The sequence below is a fragment of the Falco naumanni genome, chromosome 11, assembly GCF_017639655.2.
Source record: "Falco naumanni isolate bFalNau1 chromosome 11, bFalNau1.pat, whole genome shotgun sequence".
Classification (NCBI taxonomy): domain Eukaryota; kingdom Metazoa; phylum Chordata; class Aves; order Falconiformes; family Falconidae; genus Falco; species Falco naumanni.
The window spans coordinates 33,039,716-33,061,502 of record NC_054064.1 but is presented as its reverse complement, the minus strand read 5'-3'; the positions used below and the strand labels follow the sequence as shown (position 1 = coordinate 33,061,502).

Sequence of the window (21,787 nt, the reverse complement as noted above, 5' to 3'; positions counted from 1 at the left end):
GCCAGCTTTAGTCATTCTGGGACCAAACCATCAGCGATTAAGATAATTGTGCAATCTGCAGTACAAATTCTGAAATTCGTAACCTAAACAAGACTTCCTAAGAAAAGAAAAACGAAGTCCCACTGCTCACCATTGTACATTAAAGCCACCGACATGTCTTACCACCTTTGAACCACTGTTGGCACAGCTCTGAGGTAAACATGTAAAATTTGCTCCTATTTAGCTGGTTAGTTAAAAATAGCATATGTATTTGTCCAAGAGATTGAATGAATTGAGTGTAAATATTTAGTTTGCTTTACAGGGCGATACTAGGACATAGCTCATAGTTGACAAAGACTCACACCAGTAATTCTCTTAATTGTAAGAAGTACACTATGTCAAGCCATAGCATTCACAATTAAACTGGATAGCGGAAATTTGGTAGAGAACTTGCTGAAAAGAATTGTTAGAACTTCAGTTGGTTGAAAAAATCTGTAATTACTGATACAGTGTCTTGAAACACTGTACTGCTGTGCTCAGATTATCAATTCAGGTATGTGCAAGCTGGGGAAACACTGAAATCTGTGTTAATAGGTGGTGGTGGAGCAGCATACTGCATTTAGGGGTTCCTTCTCAGCCCCATGTTCCTGCAGAATAGACTGCTTGTGGCAAAGTCTGTGCTTAAACTAAAATGGTTGGTTGCTATAGTTGTCTCAGGAGATAAAACTGATACTGGAAGAATATCAGGGTATTCTTGTATTTCAAGCAGAAAACAACTGTTAGATAAGACTTTTAACTGCAGCAGTTGGCAGCCTGGCCTTCATAACATCACAGCTGTCCCATATTCTGAACTCCTGTGGGAGAATCAGTATGAAACTATGAAGGATGTGTGCTGTCTTAGTATCCAGAGACCACCTGAGATATGACTGACATCATGCTTGCATTGAAAGGAGCAGTTGATTACTCTGTGTATGTATGTATGTGTGTGTGCATCTAAGTGAAAAAGCAGCCAGCACCATCTATAGGGATGGACACAGGAGGCCAGAAGAGTGAAGGAGGAGCATCTGACCCTACTGTTGGAGAGCCCCTGCAGTTCAGATGCTGCTTTTTGGTCACCAAAGGGAAGCACAAGGATCCTTGTTATCCAGCAGAGCTTGAGTTGTCTGCTCAGACAACTTTCTAAATAGCTTAATTTGGATTTCATGGATTGGCTTCCCTTGTTTCAACTGGCTTCTGCCAATTTACTTGTATTCGGTGATTCTTAGGCAGAAAAGAGCCTGCAGCTCTGAAAAATGGTGATTTTTTTTCCAGTCTTTGTTGCGGTTGAGATCACAGAAAAAGGATTTAGGGTGAGATCTGTACCATGTCATGTCTTTATCAACTTTGCAGGTGATATCTAGGGCTTAACTCCTCTTTTTAAAGTAAAGTAGGCAATGCAAGGATTCATTAAAGCCTGAGAATATAAAAGTAATTGCAAGCAAACAAGTATATCCTGGGGAGAGTCTGCTCATCCAGCTTTTGAATCTCTAGTTTAAAGAGAAAAGCTTAGATGCAGATGTCTGAGATCCCTTCTCAGTTAGAAGAAAGATTCAGAAAATTCATCTGACCTACTTCAGATTTGCATCTTGGGCTTAATTGTCCAGATTGACAATGAGAGGAGCATACAGTGTCTAGGTCAAAGGCAGACATCTGAATTTAGGCAGATATACGGAAAACTGGGCAACGTACAAGTATTGCCAGGGTCCCCTCTCAGCTCTGGCTGGGAAACCTGTTTTGAGCACAGCTTCTTTCTTAACAAACCATTTGCCCGAGGCTGAGATGAATAAAGGTCAGTGCAAACTAATTTTTCAGCTGTTAACCTGTGCTTCTCATTTGTGGGTGAAGAGGTGTAACTGTGCTTGGCTTTTTGAAGAGAAGAGATGAGAGCTTATCCCAGTGCTTTTCAGGCAGAGACTAAAAATAAGCCAGTTTTGAGTTTCATCACTGTGATCCTTTTTCTCTAAAGGTTGGTGTATACACCATTTTCCATACTCTTCTATTTTCTGCACACTTGCAGCTACTCCTGGCTGGCCTTTGAGATGAATGAAACAAAGCATGAGAAGTCCTTGGTGGTAAGGCTACAGGGTGTAGCACAGCAGTCCTTGCAGAGGGACCTTGCAGGTGAGCTGACCTGCTGCCTTCCCCAAGAAGCTCTAACTTTGGTGAAATGGTGAGGAGAACAAAAAATAAGCTGAAAATAAATCCATAAAATGGACTGGATGGAATTAGAAGAGGTATTTCAGTGTTGTGTCCCATTTTGCTTCAGACGAGCCAATTAACTAGTCACAGTTCCTTCCTCTGACTAATAGGGATAAATGTGTTTACAGCTAACCATTAATATAGGTGCACTCTGGTGATTAGTCAATAATAAAAAGTAATTGCTATGTGTGTTTATCCCAACAGATGAGCAATAAAGAACTGTATTTCCCACTTGTATTAAAAATTACGTCTTAATGACAATAAATCTTTCTCATCTCCAGTCATATACGTACTTTGAAATATACACACGGGTATGAGCATGCCAGTGGATATATACTGCACTGTTGAGAAGTAGTTATTTAAATTAAAAGCTAAAAAATACAATTAGATTCAAATAGCGATGTCAGAACATGACTTTGCTTCTCCTTTCTGGGGGCTGATCTTCCTTCTGGTCTTTGTCATGCTGGTGGGAACCAGTAGGAAATGCCTTTTAAATGCATTTGATACATTTAATGGAGTAGTGAAGTGTGAGAAAGCAGGCAGTCTGCTGGTGCAGTGCTGCCTTGTTTCCTGCTGGGATTTCCTGAATGCCCATCCCTGCTGCAGCCCCTTGGGTTTGGTTCTGGGAGATTTCTCTTGAGCCAAGCGAAAACCCAATGAAGAGTTGGTAACTGAGCAAAATATGCCTTGTTAGTTTGTTTCCACGTGCATGGATAAGAAAATAAATGTCTGGAGAATGACATTAGGACTTGTTAGCTAAAGTGATGGTGAACTATCTGCAGAGACCATTCCTATTCTGAAACCCACCTACTCATATGTATCCTGACCTCTACATCCAGCCTTTGCTTTTCAGGAGAGGTCTGAAAGCAAGTTTGAGCCACTTTGTGGTCCTCACAGTTTGGTGAGTAGATCTTCTGTGAGCATGCAGCTGTCTTGTGCAGGCATATTGGTCTTGTCCCCAGGCGTCATGCATGGAGGCAGAGGTGGGACTGTCAGAGGCCTTTTCCTTGTGTTGGCTGGTTTTAGAACATGAAATGCTAAGCTAGTCACTCTCTTCCTGCTGTTCGAAGCTTAGAACATTTTTTCTATACACAGCGAACCAGTGTCGTCCAATATGGGAGCTTTTTGGGTCGGAAAACACCATACTATTCACTCTCCATTGAGCATGTCTCTTGTATACCTATGTGGCTAGATACAGATTTTTATATTTTTTTTTGCCTTACTGTTTATTGGAGCATTAACCTGAATGCCTTCAGTTTTTAAATAATAGCTCCTCCTAGCCACATCTGCCATCATTAGAACATTTACTCTCTATTTGTCAACTGTTTTAGCACTACTGAGCACAGTAGTACACCTTTTATTTCCAAACATGGTGACTGCCATATGCTGTAGTGAGAAGAATGAAGCCCAGTATATCAGAAAGCAAAAGATTCTTCAAAATACAGTAGTTAATAGGTATAGTAAGACAAGGTTGAAATGTTACCTTGACTAACTCTCCATTAGTTTCCTAGCCAGTGTATTGGATTTTCAACGCTCTGGATGGCATTGGCATAGCTACTGTGGAGCTCATGTCTTTCTGTAAATTGGTCTTAGATGGCTGTGGCTTTCCACGGCAACATTTGCTAACTCTTTGGCAAGAAAAATCTGAATAGAAATTACCTCGCAAGCAATGAAAAATGATCTGTTGATATGAAGGAGCAGTTTCCCCCTAGATGGAGGTATTGGTAGATCACTGTCCAGGGTGCTCTGGTAGCCTGCATGATGTGTGACAATGTGCAGTGGGGTGGGATGGGCAGGGAAAGCTGGCGTTGCTCTGCTTACAGTCATACAGAGGAGAGCTACAAGCCGTTTTCAAATCTGAGTGGTGGTTTGCATGATGTAGCAGAAATCATAACGCCGCTTAAGAGGTGATGCTGCTTTTTGGTCTAGCGCTTCTAGCTTTCTAGACATGAAAGTGCAGTCAGGAGTTGAGCTTTTTTTTTTTGCTGGTAGTAGGGCTACACACTGTGTAGACAGACCAGCTGGAGTCCCCTTGAGTCCTCAGTGAAGGAACACTGTGTGAGTGCTAGTGGTTAGTTGGTGTTGCCATATTCCTCCCTTATGCAGATACCGGGAGGAAGGAGGGTGAGAGAAAAACTGAAGCTAAGCTCTGTTTCTTCCTATTGCTGAGTTTCGCTCTGCCAGGTGGCAGGTTTTGCAGGAATTGGATTCTCACTGAAGGGCAGAGGTGCCACCTAAAAGTTCTTCGTTGTTGATGATGCATGTTTTTCTTTCTTGGTTTCAGTAGTTGTTTTGATTGCAGCATAGCCACACACTGATCTGTGCAGTTAGGTTGAGCTAACTGAAAGAAAGGTGTGCTGCCTCTGCTACTGGAGGAGTTTGGAGGATGAAGAGTTTGGTCACTTGTTTGGTGACTTTTGTTTGGTAGCTGTATGTAAGGCTGTACCTCAGAGTTTTTTGCCGAATTGGATTACCCTGTCTGTAAGACCAGAGGTGATCTGTGCTTAGATCTGAAATACCATTGGAATTTTTCATGTTGCCCTGTTCTTGTTCTGTTTTACTGTGTGCAATGGCCCTTACAGAGTTTTTATGACTTACAGGACCATGCAGCTACAGTTAGCACTTCCTCTGCTACTACTGGAGCTCCTGCTGGTTTAAGGAGATTTCTGCACTTCAAATCTCAGCTTTTTACTTTGTCGCATTGGAACTATGTATATATAGTGCCTAGCAGAAAGGGCTTTATTTGAGACACTATCTTTAAACCTGAGACTGTTTTGTGCCATCTGGCTGTACCTTCTCCAACCAGAATTGCATGCGGTGTTCCAGCTGGGGCTACCAGCATTACAGTAGTGTGATTTTAACTTAATAAAAGATGAGCAGAGAACACAGAGAGGGGTAAGAGACTTTGAAGATGAAATTGCTCTTGCTGTCAGTAGCAAGTTCAGAGTTTGCTATGAAATTGTATGGGTTTGTAACTATTTTATAGAAAGAATGTTTGTCAGTTAGGGGATGTCTTTGTTGGTGGTTTGCTCTGAACAGAGAAGCAAAGATAACTGGTAAAGTTTTGTTTGCTTTTGTTTATGTCTTGTTTTAAATGGTGAGCCCTTAGGAGTGAACTTTAACAATATCTTCTCACCACATTAAAAAGAAAAAAAAAGGCAAACCATCAAAAAACACTTACCAAAGTGCAAAGCCGCCACAGGAAGCATGAAACTACCAGAAATCTTTGTGAATAAAGCAGTCTAGGGGATTCAGGTATCTTGCCATATGCAGAGTAGATGTTGACCACATTGGTAGAACTCTTTTAAGGCCCTTATAAGTGATTTGAGTGCGTTTGGCAACAAGTAAGTGACACTTATTTTTAAACCAGATAGAATGCAAGGAGTTGCCAGTGTTTCAGTTTGTTCTTCTGAGGACTGCGATGGTCAGCTTGAAGTTGCTCTTTGCCGTCAGTAATTCCTGCTCCTCAGGGTGCCAGCACTGCTTCTGGGCAGCTCAGCCCCATTGCAGGATGATGCTGTGCAAGTTCCTCCTCTGGGGTAAAGAAATCTTGCAGTAGCAGAGCCTCCTCTCTCACCTGTTCCACTTCAGAGGCCAGGTGACCTCCATGCATGTGGTGGATGCTGACAGGGGACAGAGGGAGGGACATGGGGCATGCTTGCAGTCCCTCTTTGCTGCCACCATCGTAATGTGCAGCCTGTGCAGTTGGTGCTGCCCAGCTCTGGGGAGGAGGAAGCAGGGGGTGGAGAGAACTGGGACAAGAGCCTCCATTTTGTGATACAATTTGAAAATGAAAAAGGTTAAGAACATCTGTAGCTACTCTCAAGGAAGTGGGTACAGGGCTGAACACGGGAAATGACCGTGTGTGGTTGCTGTGCTGGTGGGGAGCCTTACTAGAGTGGTCTGTGAACAGCCGGTGAGTCTTGGAGGAGGGGAGCTTTGCAGCAGCTCTGTGGTCACCAAGATGTCCCAGCCCCTTCACACGTTTTACATACTCTCAAACTAGAAAGCTGTAGCGTGTGAAGTCCGCCTACTCAGGCTGTTGGTATTTGGAGGAACTGTTGTTTCTAATTCTATCTGTCATGTTAGAGGCTGCAGAGTGGGATGTGGGAGACCCAGTCTAGTTATCAATGCTGGCGCTGATTTGCTGGGTAAGTGGGCAAGTAATTGAATTTATCCTATTCTTCTATTCATTTGCAGAAGAGACACGCTGATAGTGTTTCTTCTGCTGTCTCATCAGTCTTGGCTAGACATCAGCTACTTGTTTGTTTTGGTTTGTTTCTTACTAAAGATCTAAGACATGATCGGAAATCCGGGTGCTGTCATAATAAACCTAAGGTTGTTTTTTCCTTAAAAGCGAGTCAAATGTAGGATTCCATTGTTGAGGAGCACCAGTGGATTGTGGAGATGATCACTGTACCTGTTTTGCAACAGGGGAGTACAACCAGCCCCCTCCCAGGTACACTCAGTCTGAGTAATTACCCAGCTGAAGCTTGCTGAGTGTGGAACAGTGTGGTGCCAGAATGGCACATCTAGGACCTGGGGTTTTCTCTTCTCTGCGTGTACAGACTGCTGAGCAAATAAAATCAGTTAAGTGGATAAGGTAGAGATGGGATGGACCGTGGCTTATAAAAAGACTGGGCTTGTGAGGAGGACGTGGAGGAGAGCCTGTACATGCATAGTGAGTCCCCAAATGTTAGGTTCCTTCATAAAACATTTCAGCATGGTGACATCTCTGAGATTTAAGGCTTGGGAGAGCGGGACAAAGAGACCTCTCTTGCTGCAGTCCAGTTAAAGAGGGGAGTTGTTCTGCAGTTAGACCTTCATCTGGAAGATGTGGATGATGAAAGTGCTTCACCTTCCTCCTGGTGGCTTTTCCTGCTTAGGAAACCTGCTGGTAGTTCCTAAATATGCAAGGAGCAAAGGGACCTTGAATTACTAGGTTGTTTTGTGAAGGAGGAAAGTAAGTGTTGAAGTTTGCAGAAATCCTGTCACAGTGTTGGGCAATGAATCCCCCTTGTGCTTCTAAACCCCAGCACCATCCTGGCCAGACAGCTGCTCTTGCCACATATGTGCACGGCACAGTGACTTTTGTGATGATGTTAGCCCACTATAGTCTTCCAGTCAGCAGAGAATGCTGTATGTCTTGTAGTGGTTTTTCTTCTGTTCTGTGTTCATTTCCACCTTTGTCTTTCTGATGGATCTGTGCAGTGACTAGTGTGTTTTCCTCCCTTGGAAAAGGCAGAGCCGTTCCCTGGGGTTCAGCACCTCCTTGTAGTCCTTAGAGCTGTGCTGACTTTGGGCTTGGGCATAGGACCAAAGACTGGTGAGTTGAAAGAGTTACTGTGTATCAGCAGTGCTCTCTGCCTGCCCCAGTTGTGAGGCACATTCTATTAGCTTTCACTGAAGTTTTAGCTTTGAACTGGGGCACAAAGAGCATGTGCGTAGTCTTGCCACATTCAGTTCTAGTGACCTGACGAGGATCACTTGCCAGGTAAGCCCAGAAAGAGCAAGCTCTGCACACCCTTAAGACTTTCTCTTTCAAGAGAACGTGGATTTGGACGTCTTTACCACACTGACTGATTTTCCTGAAGATTTTTCCACACATCTGAACTGAACTTCAGGAAACCCCTTAAATCAGTGCAGTGCCACCAGGAAGAGGCCGCGTTTCCTGAAGATGTGCTTCGTTGCTGGGAAGATGACGTGGGTCTTTGCCAGCAAACTTGCATCACATCTGAAAGGTGCAAACTGCTAGCTGTGTGCTAGCGCAGGGTCAGGGTGGGGACCATAGGTGAGTGGTGTGGAGGAGAACATACAGGAAAGAAAAGGATCATTAATGCTGTGTCCCAGGCAGGAATAAAACCAGATTGTCTGTGTAAATCTGTTTAAGGGTGGAATCTCCCTTCAGTCCTATTAGCATCAGTCTTAGTAATAAAGCTCTTTTTCAGATGGTTGGCTTGTGGGAGGGGGAAAAAAAAAAAAAAAGAAGTTCCATCTATTTTGCATGTAATAGGCTTTGGAGTATTGGCTACCTGGTAATTACATAACAATCATGTAATTGTTTGGTACGTTTCCACGGCTTGAAGCTTGATGTGTAAATAAGTTTGCCTCCAAGGAAATTGATATGGTTTTAGCTGAAAAGTGGTTAGTATGGACTATACAAGGATATAGTAACAGCTAGTAAGCTTCTCAAGAATTGTATGATTTAAAGTTGTTACTATACCAGAAATTGTGGATGACAAAGAATTAGTTTAGACAAAGTTTAGAAACAAGCTATAAAAATTGTTGGTTGCTGTAGAAGCCCAATCCATATCCAAAGGAACATCAGTCAGGCTGGAAAGATTAGGTAAGAAAGAACAGTGTGATTGTGCTTGTATGCATGCTGATGCATCTGCAACAGCCATTACAGGTGGGACAGTAAAGGTGGTAGATTAACACGTAGCTTTCAGAGCAAGCTGAAAAACTTCTTCCCACATAGGTGACGTCACAAAATTCAGAGAAGTAGCTGAAATTGCAGTGGAAAAGCACAGGAAACAAGCATGGTTAGTTCTTGTAGTGTGACAATGAATTGAGTGGGTTTGTAAAGCGTTGGGTTTGGTCTGAAGCAGTCAGTAAGTGAACGCAACAGGAGCCTGCTGTCTGCCTCCTCTGCTTTTCAGTTAGATTGCTAAAAATGGAAATATATAACATCTGTTAATATAAGCGTGCGAGTGATGAAGGCTGGCTGACATACCTGATCATATATACACCCTGTTTTTCAGTTCTGAAGAACTTCGCTGCACCTAACTGTTCTTGCTGAAAATTTCCATTACATGCACTCTCAGCCCAATTTTTAAAACAAAGTTTTACAACATAGATCAGTCATATCGCAGAATGAATACTATAGAAAAACCCAAGGGGAATTAGTAATTCTGGTTTTGGGGCAAAGGTAAACAGCATGTGGTGAGATCAGTCTGAATAAAAGAATAAAATAGATTAATACTAAATTGTACATTCAGTGACAGAGTCCTGTGGAAAAAAATAGCATGTGATCACATACATAAAGGTGATGAAGTATTGCATACCCACAGAAAACACCCAAATAAAATTTAAAAAGCAGCCTCGTTCTGTCCTGTAGCATTTGTGTTCTTGAATTTCCAGGAATAATACTTCAAAAGCTTTTTTCTTCAGTATGACTCAGAAAGAAACATCCCCAGAAAAGAGCACTGATAGTAGTTATTACATTTAATCCCAAAGTATTAGTTATTAACGAATGGGAGTGTCAAGAGCTGAGTTAGCAGCAGTTAGCTCACTGATTTTACGAGCAGATCCACAGGTCAGAAGATGACATGGGCACTGTAGGCAGTAGAGAGGGAAGCGCTGAGCTTTTTGCTGTCCTCAGATTTACTTGGACAACAGTTTTAGACCTGAAGGAGCTCTGTGTATGGTCATGTTCTACTCTATAATGAAAAGTTTTTATCTTTTTCTCTCCAGTGAGCTTTAGTTAATCGAGACTGGTCCAATCTTTGCCTGCTGTGGTGGTGTGTTGTGCCTTCCCAGGGCTGCTGTAGGAGGGTCTTGGTCAGAGGTTCGATAGCTCCTTTGGTAAACTGGGATTTTAACTGCTGCTTCACTCCTTGCTGTCGTATCATTCCTGTCATTTTCTCTTGTTAAAATTTATGAAGGAGAGTGTTTGGTTTTATTTTAAATGAGTCTCTGATAGGTTATGCTAGATTAGATGCATGTACCATGCTGAATGGGCTGTGACAAGTTTCTTTACTAGTATGTTGAAAAAAATAATACTAATAGAGAACTTCTGGGCTGACATAAACTATGAATACTACAAAAATGCCATGCCCTGCAGGCTTAAGGAAAGCCTGTTACTTTCTTGCCATAAGCAATCATAAACATCCCCTGGCTCTGTCACAGTCATGAAACCAGAAACTGAATTGGCTGAAGGGGGAAAAAAGAGGAAGAGCTTGCAAATGGTGCTTCGAACTGACTTCTGGTTTGGTCAGATTTTATCTGGGATTTTCCTCTCTTCACATTTTAGGGACTTTTGCCCCCAGAACAGACCTTCCATCTTTGCATTTTGCTTTCATGATCTTTGTTTATGGTGGAAGCATGGACAGCACAGGCAGTGGTGTAGCAGGGTTGGCGCAGGAGGTCAGCAGCACCAGCTGGAGTCTTGTTTTCCTGTCAGAACTCCCCATAACAAGCAGGAGGCAAAACTTGCATTTTAAATCCAAGCAGGTCTGAGTGCACAGGTTTACCTCAGGATAAGCATGGATGTGTGCTGGGGAGTTCCTTCTCAAAACCTTTGGGTTTCGTAGTTTTCAGTGGTCCATTAAAATGTTTTATGAGTGGAAAACAAAGGGTGCTGGGTCTCGGGGGTCCAGCGGGCATGGGCAGCACCTTTCAGGGGAGCTGAGGGCATTTCTCCTTGCAGGCACAGCAGCTCTGCTTGCATCTCCTCCACGTCGCAGTGCCTTTCTTCTGGGAATTGCAGCAGTTCTGCTGGGAGAAAATTAAGTGTGTCCCAGTGACAGCAAGAAAACTGAGTTGGGGTAAAAACTCAACAAACCGTTTGTCTACTCATATGGGGAGCCTAAGCTGTGTGACATCCATTGGCTTGTTTCAACTTGGGTGAGAAGTTTTCTTAAAAATGCCCATTAGCGCTTGTAGCCAGTTTCTGTTGGTATCAGATGTCTTGAAGTATCTCCCAGCTGACAGTTTTATCCTCTGTTTCCTTATTCAAGTGAAGCTCTTTTTGTGTTTCGGGGTTTTTTTTTAGAGGGGGACTCTTGGCAGACCGGGTGCAGATGTTCCAGCTTCACAGGAGGCTTCAGAGCCAGGCTGGCTTTCCCAGGCTTCTCCTTCCACAATAGTGGCTTAACTTCTTTCTGGTTCAAGGAAGATTTGCAGTTGTTTCTAAAGTATTTAATTTATGCCTTTTCCTTTTCTTTGTTTGATTTTTGAGGCATGCAAAAGTTTAAAGGGGTCATTTAATAGTGTTGTACATTTGTAGGTTTTTTTTTCCTTAGAAATGCTGGGACTATTGGGCTTGAACCGTTCTGCTTTTACTAAGGTAATCTTGTCTGTGGCAAGTCATAGGCAGGAACCTGAATTTTTACCAACTATTATTCTCTTCCAGGTATTTAATTAAGTATGAATAGTTTAATAGCCAACAGAAACAAACTAATTTTGAACAACCTGTCTTTAGATTTTCCTCTCCCTATTTTTTAACTTTTCATCTTTCTGATACCAAAATTTTGCGGGAGCTTCATCAGTGTATGAGAAAAAAATACTTTCTGTGGGCTCCAGATCTGTTCATTGACCTTGTCCAAAGAAATTAGATATGAGTTTTGGCAATTGTGGGTGCATGGTTTTGTTTTTGTGCCTGTGTGCACCCAAAATCACTGATTTTGTGGTTGTTAACCTTGCATGAAGAATGAGTCATTGTCCCCCTCTGCTGGCAGTGCACCGCGCTGGGTATTTGTTCACCCTGACAGCCAGCGAAGTTACTCTATGAATGAAATACAGAAGGTGGCAGGTATGTGTGTATATGTTGGTCAGGATTTTAAATGGCCAGAGAAACCCTTTGCTTTGGGGAGTGCTTGAAAAGCTATAATGCACCAGCTTTTGAGGTGAAGATACCAAGTGGTATCTTGAGTAAAGCCATCCAACCTTCCCAGAAATGTTTTGCAGCATGCGTTGCAAAAGACTTGTTTCCCCCATGAGAAGAAAAACACACTCTGAAAAGTGCATATTCTGTCTTGTCAGTCAGACTACTCCCAGCAGTATCCCTGTCATCCGATGCTAAGTCCCCTGGAGCAGTGCTGCTCAAGGAGGATGGGTGAAGTGTTGGGAAGTGCTGCAAGAATGAGCAGGGGAAAGTGGAGCTTGTTGTGCAGGAAGAGACCAGTGGAACATGGCACAAGCCAAGCAAAGTGCAACCTGAGAAGGGATCCAGCTGGTGTCTATAAGTTCATCAGGGAAATATAAGCAAGGGAGATAATCTGCAGAAGATACACAAAACAATGGTCTGCTGAGGCTCTGAAACCTTGTAAGTGGCAAAGGATAAATATCCCCTTCAGATTTCTGAGATGAAGCATGAGGGCTGTGTAACATGACGCCTAAGATTGCAAGAGACTGAATGTAATGGCCTTGGGGAGCTCTGAGTCATGCACATGGGACTGGGGTGAGCCTTGCAGAGGGGACAGTCCCATGGCTGCCTGTATGTGCTGGCAGGCAGCTGGGTCTGGAGGAGCAAAGGGCTGCCGTAGTGCTGGCCCGGCTGGCACTGGGTGCCATCACCTGTATGTATGTAATATTAATGTGTAGGACTGGTAAGAGATGCTACTGTTAAGAGAGAGCAGGAATGTGTCTTGTTCAAAGGATGCTTTTTGGAAGATTAAGATGCATTTTTAAAAAGGTGAATTTCTGACATTGAGCATGGGAATATCTGGAAAACCTGTTTGTAAATATTAAGTTAGAGATTGGATGTTGGTTTGTTTGGTTCATCCCCTGAAGTGTATTGTAAATGAAGTGCTTAAGGCTTTTTGTATTCTGGGAATTGCTGCTGCATTAGAAACAAAAGGACAAACTACTAAGCAAACCCAGAGAACTTATGTTGAAAAGCAACAATTTTGATTTATGAATCTGCAAGAAGGCAATGGTTTTATATTTCCCTTCACATTTTAAAACATCTGGACGATCTTTTTACTGTTATGCCCACACAGACATTAAAATATATTGAGTTTCATAGAACGGTTTGAATTGGAAGGGACATTAAAGATCATCTGGTTCCAACCCCCCTGCCATGTAAAATGTTTAAAAGAGAGTGTTTTCAATTAGATTAAAGCTAATATCTGTAGCCTTTTGTGTTTAATTTTTATGGTCCTGTGCAGAAATAATTACTGGCTTGTCTGCATGTTGCAGTAATCATGCTCTCAATTACTTCTTCCCCATATTACTGCTGGAGGAATGTGTCTGGAAACTCAGATTTAGCATTAAAGTGGCACGGATGGAAGGAACATTCAATTTAATTGTAAATGTGTGCTGTGCTGTTAAATGTGGGGGTTTTTCTATGTTACCACATTTGCTGGGCACTTCCCAAGCACAAGGGAAGCTTGTGCAGCAGTGTCAGACTTTTCTCCTGTCTAAGTGTAAGGCTTGTAAATCAATATTCATCAAACTCTGTTATATCAGATTAAGGCCTAATGCTGTTGCAGTGAAAACAATACACATTTAGTTCAAGTACGTTTTGGCAGAGATAGCAGAGAAGATAAAAAGGTGGGGATGGAGAATACAAATGGAGGAGTCTTTCAGATGAGTAGTGGGTGATGTTTACCAAACCAGCAGTACTGTCAGGTTTAGATCAGGCACATTTTGTCACATTTAGTTTGCCATTGCTCTTCGTTAGTGACTATGCCAGGAGAAGCAAGTGGAATAGTTCTCCCTTGAGAGCATGGAGCCGTGGCTGATGGACAGTGATGCGGGACCAGGGTCAGAGCACAGGAGTCTCTCTGCAGATGCAGAAGAGAGTCCCACATCCTTCCTCTCTTCAAGTAGTCCAGACGCCTTCCCCATCTGGCTTATTCCCATTCCTTAGGAGAGGAGCAGCCTGTCTGTCCTTGGAAGGAAACATCACCCATGCCTTTCAAGCATGCCAGCGCTTTCACTGATGCTCCATGCTCTACCATCAGGACTTCTTACCAATCAGGACAGATTTCTTAACAATCCCCACTCTTTCCCCACCTGCTTCTTAAGTATTCCTGTAGCGTCTTGTTGATTTTAACAGCCATGCCTGGTATTAGATAGTGCTTTAAATAGAGGCACTGTCATGCCTGCCAGTAAAAGAAAAAAAGATGGTATTGTTATTTTGCTGGTTTGCTTCAGGTGATGAGGATAACCTCTAACTTTGGGTGGGACTAGTTTTGCAAACCAGCCCCAGAATGCTGAGGTGGTTTGTGGTGTTTTTAAGCCTTAGATAAGGCTTAACACGCCCCCCCCACCCCCCCATGTAGGCTCCTGGAAGGTGCCTGTGCTGCTTGAAGACACTGAAGACATGGGCTGTGCTCCTTGTGAACAAGGTTCCTCTGACAGAAATACAACCCTTGCAGTGATGCTCCCTTGAGTAGCTTCCTTATTCTCTGCATCCCACCCAAGGCTCTGCACCTTTCATAGTGCAAAGGAGACTAAAATAAAGAAAAAAACCACAATAATTTGAAGGGGAAGACACAGTAGAGACTAGGGAAGAATTGGAATTAGCAATATGAAGTTAAAAATGTGAAGAATGAAGCGACTTCAAAAGCCGCAAAGGAAGTAGAGCAAAGAAAAGAAAGCTTCTTTGGTGTCACAGCTAAAGGTTGCAATGACTGCAACACCAAACTGATGGTTAATGCTCTGAAAATAGGAAAAAAACCCCCAGTGAATAACCAAGGCTTTCCCCTGTTTTTTGTTTGCATCTCCGTCAGGGCATCCAAAGAGTCAAAAGAAATCAGTAGACTTACATAGATTCCTAGACACTTGCTATGACTGTCTTTGGCTGAGACTAGGTCTGTATCTCAGTTACATTAAATGAAAGATTCCCTTGGATTTCAAGTGGCATTTTATCAGCCAGGCCATATATTTTGTGCCTCAAACTGTACAAAGCCATTCTTGACAATATTTTTTTTTTTTCCAGCCAGAGTCAAGTTGCTTTTGGAAAGTGTGAAGATAATCCATTTCAGTTGTGTGGAGGATCAGACAGTCACATAAATGCAGGTGTGTTGGCTTTTGAGGTTTGGTTTGGTTTTGTTTGTTTTTCGGTGGGAGGATTGATTTCATAAACTATAGAATTGGTGGTTTGGGTTTTTGTTATTAATTGAGCAAAGGCTTAGTAAAATGTGGAACACAGACCCTGTAATACCTGGAGTGTGTGTTCTTCTATTTCCTTTCTGCTCTTTCTATTAAGCACTGGGTATAAAATGCAACATGCATTTTCTTTCGAGTCAGAGCTGTCTTGTATGCATTCTTGGCAGTCTAAAAGCTATTGGATTAAACCTACTTAATGCTACTTTTTCCTTCTGGAGAGAGAGAGAAGTAATAATAAAAACCTAACTCTCCAGTAAAGCTCTTTTCATCATGACACATCAAGTATCAGATGTTTAAAAAACAAAGAGTGAGAGGGGAGAAAACTATCAAAAATATTTAGCTGTTAAGGAGACAGTAAAAATAGAAGCTACCTTTTTTTCATTTTAAGGAAATATAAATTGTACTGTTTATATTACCAAGCCTCAAGTATTGTTTTTCAGCCAGTTAGGTGCTTAAGGATGTGAAAGTTATTCCTGCTTTACAGTCAGAAGAGAAACCTCCTAGAATAGTTATGGAACCACCAGAACAGAAGGGAATTATTTGGAACAGAGTTACCAGAAACAGAATAAATATTGACATTTCTTTTTTCACTTCTCCCCTCGTTTGTGAAAGGGGGACCTGATTTTCAGTAATCAGGTTCCCAGTGTGAAGACTCTGAGATGCGCTGTGCCTAGCCCATCATAGTGTACAGCAGCCTCATCAGCAATGGATTTGTGTTCTGATAAATACTCAAACTCTGCTTCACGTTTTCCTTAACTCCACTTTCAGTATCTAAATGTAAAGGAAGATTGCAAGGCCATGGCTTTCTGTGCAAAAATGAGGAGCACAAAGAAGAGTGAAGTAAACCTGGAAGCTCAGCATCAGGGTTTAGAAATACTTCTATACGTGCAAGATAAAAATCCCATTTGTTACACCAGTGGCGAGTTTACCTCGGAGGAGCTGTGCATTATAGCTGCCAAGAGGTGTTGTGAGTATTTGGATTTTATGTAAGTTCTCAGTGGCAAGGCCTGACAGTATCGAAAGTGATGCATCTTTCTCTGCATGTAAGTCAATGTTTGTAGAAGAAATGTGCGTGTTACATAGTCTAGGATGGAAACTTTTGCCAAGGGTCTGTTTGTGCAGTTCTTAAACTGCTTGGAATGGAAGAAATGGTGGCAGAGACTGTCTTGAGGTTCACCTAAAGTGACGATCTCCCACCCTGGTTTCTGGCAGATACAGGTACTAATTCTTTAATTTGGGTGAGGTATTTATGTTTCTTTTAAAAGGAGATGCCATATACAAATAAGTTAACACAAAGCGGCTTTTACTTTGCACAGGAGTTGGTAAACCTGTCAGGATCTGTCCTATGTTATAAAAATTTTTGGAGAGGGCTCATGAAAAAAACAAAACCAAACCCAAAACCTATTTGCTACTTTCCGCTTTTAGGTTTCTGTTATTTGACACCCCTTTGCAGAGTTATTCAACAGTTAAGATCACCTGAACTGCACACCATTGTGGTAACACGTAAGCGTATAATGAAAAGTCCTTGCTTTGTTACTGTGGTCCTTGGCTCAGCAAAATGTTTGAACATATATGTAATTCTACTGGAATTAGTGGATTTAATCTATGTTTGAGCCTCATGAACCAGTGTGCTTTTCTATTTATGATGCTACAGTTCTTTCCTGCCCTGATCCCAAGTTTGTGTTTCCCAAGCTTCACAGAACACTATTACTCAGCTGATGTGGGAGTGGTGAATCTGGCTGTCTAAATGGACAAACTGGGCTTAAGTTTTCCTGCAGCTTTAAAATATTTTCTTTTCCCGTGTCGTCTTGATGCCTGTGACATAGAGTACCTTTTAGTTCATTTTACCTAATTGCTTCCTTTCCATTGGAAAGGCAGGAATGATGGGAATCTGCAGGACAAACCTCATCAAATAAGTACTCTTGTTGTTTTTGAATAATTTTAATGAAAATGAGGAGTACTGACACCCCACATATTTCTGTCAGCATGGAAGAGCTGTGAACTTCTACTGTTTGTATGGGTGTGAACTCGCACACTGTGCAGCTGCTCCCAGTAATTTCTGTTGGAAGTTTAGAACCTTTGAAGAAATTACTTGAAGTGAGCTTTCCTTAAAGGAACTTTTTTCTGCCTTCTCTTGCTTTTCACTAAGTCCACAGCACATGGCAGTGAAGTACAAAAGTCTTACCTGTTTCAGCAGGCCTGTGATGCTGGTCTCTGCTGTAAATCACAACTTGAATGTTAAACAATCGATGGCATTTCTGTACTGCTTGTTGACTGGCAGAAGGCAACGGCTGCCCAACACCACCTTCTGTGAACTTTGCAATTAAGCTGTTCAGTTTTTATTCCCTTGACTTCTCTTCTTCCCTTCTGCTGTCTCTACCCAATTCACAATATAGAGTTTCACTGAATTCCACAGGACTCCAACAAAGTGCTCTGCACTTGGCCTAATTTCAGAAAGACACTTAAGCACATGCTACAGTGCTTTCTGCAGCAGAACTACTTGGCTGCTTTTGCAAAAAGGTACTGCCTCCTGTGAAGCAGGAAACCAAAGCAAGGATTACAACAAGGGTAGACTTGTAAACATACCATGGTCTGTTTTTCTTTGGGATGATGTAAATACAAAGGTTAAAGCAGGTCGGCCTAGACATACAATTCAAAGTCTGTTCTTCATTGGAAACCCCTCTGTTGAACTAGCAAAGAATGGAAAGATTCTGCTTGTTTGCTAGTGAGAAGGGGATTTTCATTGTTTCGTTAAAACCTTCTTTTTCAACTAGGGGAATAAAATTTATTAATAAAATAAAACTGACAACAAAGTTGTGGTATCACTTGAGTCGTTTTGTTAAAACACCCATTTCTGTCATCTGGAAAAAGTGGAGATTTTTAAGTCGTTTCCTCTTAAGTTCAGACCTTTGGCAAAATCAGGATTTCAGAGTAAGTTTAATGTTAGAAGTAGCTTAAATGATACACTATTTAATACATGATAAATCTGTTTGAGTGAACCAATGTGCAGTTTGCAGTTCCACTTTAACAATAACTTCCTAATGTTTGTTTTAAACTAATCCTAGTATCAGTTTCTGTTCATGGTCTATTTTGCAAGATCAGATATTTACGCATTTGTATTATTGGGACACACATATGTATTGTAGCCATGCGATTCATACATTTGTTTACTTTTCTCTGACAGCTATATCTCCTCTGTGCCATAATCTCTTTGCCCTGTATGATGAAAACAAAAGACTCTGGTATGCACCAAACCAGGTCTTCAAGATAGATGAAAAAACATCACACCAGCTCCATTATCGAATGAGGTAAGTGCAAAACATCTGAAATATGATTCTTTAACTGTATGTGGATGCTCTGACTTTTACTACTGAACTCACTGAAGAAGCAGGAAAGCAAAACCAAAAGAAGCAGCTTGCTTTTCACAGCATAGGTAAGAGATGAACAGTAAAAGCTTAAAATGTCTTGTCTCCTGATTTTTTTTTTCATCTTTGCTATTGAAAAAAGCCCCAGAAGTTGAAAACCCACAAGAACCCTTATTCACAAAGCTGTAGGTGACTGAAGTAACGAAAAGGTAAATTGAAGAAAATGGCTGGAAAACATTGTTTTATTATGTCACTATTTTGAATGTTTCAATTGCCTTTGAACACTTTGAAGTGTTCAGAGTAAACTGTACTCCTACTGAAGTTAATGGGAATTTTACAATGAACTTGAAAGGAGAAAGCAACATGCTATTACTTTTGAAATTCTCTAGGACTGTAGGGGAATCAGCATGACCTCACTGTGAGTCGCATGCACTAGACTGTAGAAAGCATCAGAAAGTAGAAACCATTGTTCCCAAGATGTTTACCTGAGATGTACCATCAGGTTGAACTTCAGGTGGCGTCCTTAAAATGCAGCACATAGCATGCTGAGGTTGCTGGGGCTGAATGGGTACAGCAGCCCTCATCCACTGGGAAATGAAAGCAGTAATGCTGACAACTGTTGAGCGCTCTCACATACTGTAGCTAAAGGAAGCATGCCCTCCTTTTAGGATTTGACAGAAATCTATTTCTGCACATTATACTGCCGCCGCCTTTTCATTTTTGTTATGACTTTTCTTCTTGCATTAATTCGAGCGTTAAGTGTATGATATAGGAGAAAAGTATGTGGAATAAACTTTGCTTCCAGGAATAATTATCTAGAAACTTTACCCATCTTGCTAAACCAAGTCCACAGATCATTTCTGTCGATTCTTCAAGGTACAACTGTAAGAAAATAAGCTTCTACGTAATATTCCCTCTTTGCCTTAAAACGTAATACATACATGGTCAGTTTGTGCTATAGCGAAAAAACTCAAGTGGTAATATAGCTGTGTGCATTTTAACATCTTTTTTCTGATAATCTCTAGTTAGACAACATGACTGTCCCTTGTACGTGCTAAGGGGGGGATCGGCATGTATAAACTTCAGGTTGTGCATCCAAACTGTTTTCTAGGCTTGTTAGAGAATAACAGCCTCTTTGCTTATACAGCTAGAAAGAGACAGCTTTGAAAAGGTGATCTTTGAATTGTAAGGTTGCGATTCTGAGTACGTTCGTGCCAGACAAAAATACTGGCAGTCAACAAACAGATCTTTGCTTTTCAAGTAATTATAATACTGACAGCTATTATATTATAGTCTTTTCTTTAACACAGTCTTTTAGTTGTGTTAATGACTTAACCTTGTCTAATCTCAGATTTAAACAGCTGTGATTTGGCAAATAAAACACTGTAGAGTAATGACTCCACAAGAAGCTCTGAGGACTCTGATGGCCTCTTACAGAGCATTCAGTGCCCTTTCTTGCTTTAAGAGATCGGTCAGATTAACCATATACTGGATAATAATAAAATTTCTTGTTATAATGTGAGTCTGGGGTGTTTTCCCCTGATACTGAAATTCTTTGATGTGGTCTGCTTTTTTTCAGTAAAAAGAAAGTGGTATTTTAAAAGTGTAGTTGTGGGAATTTAATTTATCTAATTAGAAGTATGATACCGGTTTTATCTCAATTCTTAAAAAATAATTTCTGCTGTGTTTGGTGTCCATATGTTTCTGCTTTGGGTGAATGGTGAGAGCTCTCTCCAGGTACTCTTTTATTCCTACTGCATCTTACCTGCATAGTGGGTAAATGCCACCTTCTTTAAAACTGCTTGAAGAACTCCCCCTTATAATCCTTCTTTGACTATTTGTAACTCTTATCAGCTGATAGGTATATAGGCAAAATTGATGTTGAACTTTATTTTCTGGAAATTTTTCTATTCTACCATTTTATAGAATGAAGCTATGGAAAATGCTCTGCTTTCCCTATTTCAAAAGTTTTGGTGGTTTATTTTTTTGAGCTTTGGAGTTGGGATTTAAAGTTTGGCAAGGATGTCTCTTTTGTCTGATGTACTTCATCCATGTAAAACTGGCAAACTTTGGGCCAAGAATATGTATTTAAAATAATTTCACATGCACTTATGAAGAGCCTATATGAGTTAAGCACTAAAATCTAAAGATTCCCATCTCCCTAAGAATACTGTCATGTATTGATGAAGTGGTATTTTCCTTTCTTTCATTTCTGATCTGTTGTGTATCTTGGCTTGGGCATCTGAACTAGAGAGCAGGGCAGAGCACTGTAAAATCATGAGCAATACTGGATTGTGAAATTGTTCTCTAAATGACTATTGTTTATTCTGAGCTCTGCAAGAGCAGAATTCCTCTTGAAAAAGGAAAATGCTCTGAGCTTATTCAGTAGTGCAGTGTATTAGACTGTATCTAGCGATTTAGAGACTAAATCATTTTTATGTGGACAACCTTATGTTTGAAATTTCATTACATTGATAGATTTGATTTAGTCGTGTCCTATTGAAATAATATATATAAAATGAAGGTATGTGACTGAGTAGTTTCAAATGTTTTTAGATGATTGGTTTCTCTCCCACTGCTGAAAGCTTTAGATTTGGTTTCTGATTGTGTGGACTTCCTGTCTTCCTCCTGCCCCCATCAAATCTGTGCCAGCTGCTGTACTTTGGTAATATTTTAAAAGGACTTCGTTTTCTCAAGAAACTTTTTAACTAGCACTGTATTTCTTTCATTTACCTCAAGCTTAAAAAAAAAAAAAAGTCTACAACATACGAAACCACAATATTTTGTAATGCTCTGGTCTAATTAGCACACCAGCTGGTGGACGAGGAGTTTAACTGTTCCATAGCTGCATTGTGTTTAAGTCAGAGGTAGCAGTGTTTCTTGGTGTGGAGAAAGGACCCAAAGAAATGTTTCTGAAAGCTCTGGTAAGAGGGATGATCACAGCTGCTGTAGGTGAAAGAGAACAGCAGGTCCCCCTCCAGCATTTCCACCACTCCTTGGCCAGATTGAACTGGTGAAGTGCAAAGCTGCTCCTTCCTGGGGGTGACCCGCTCGGGCTGACTCCCAAAATCCCTCTGACTGTCTCTCACCCATGCTGCAGGTGCCTCCCTGGGCTAAAATGCTCTAAAGGAGGAGGAGTAGGTCATGCTCCTGAAACACAGGAGCCCTCAGTCTCCAGCCCGTTTGCAGGACTTCTGAATTGGAAAGCTTGTGCTCCTGTTTCTGTTTGTGAAAATGGAATAGTAATAATCTGTCTCCCCCTTGTCACAAGTCCATCAGTCTGTTCAAGGCAGAGACTGTCCTTTATTTATATGGTTCCTCAAACAATTTTTATTGTAAATTTTAAGTGTTGTCTTAATTGATGTGGT

The 21,787-nt window shown here is 41.4% G+C and overlaps 1 protein-coding gene across 3 annotated transcripts in view; it reads left to right on the top strand.

Annotated features, from left to right (window-relative positions):
* Positions 1-21,787, top strand: part of JAK1 (Janus kinase 1) — a 62,568-nt gene that overhangs the window by 16,996 nt on the left and 23,785 nt on the right. For 2 of the 3 annotated variants that reach the window (XM_040610631.1, XM_040610629.1), the window contains exons 2-4: positions 14,885-14,964; positions 15,823-16,021; positions 18,239-18,362. In XM_040610631.1, coding sequence (XP_040466565.1) covers positions 14,959-14,964; positions 15,823-16,021; positions 18,239-18,362 — 329 coding nt within the window. In that variant the 5' untranslated portion in view covers positions 14,885-14,958. The remainder of the gene's footprint in view (positions 1-14,884; positions 14,965-15,822; positions 16,022-18,238; positions 18,363-21,787) is intronic. The other variant, XM_040610630.1, reaches the window with a different exon arrangement.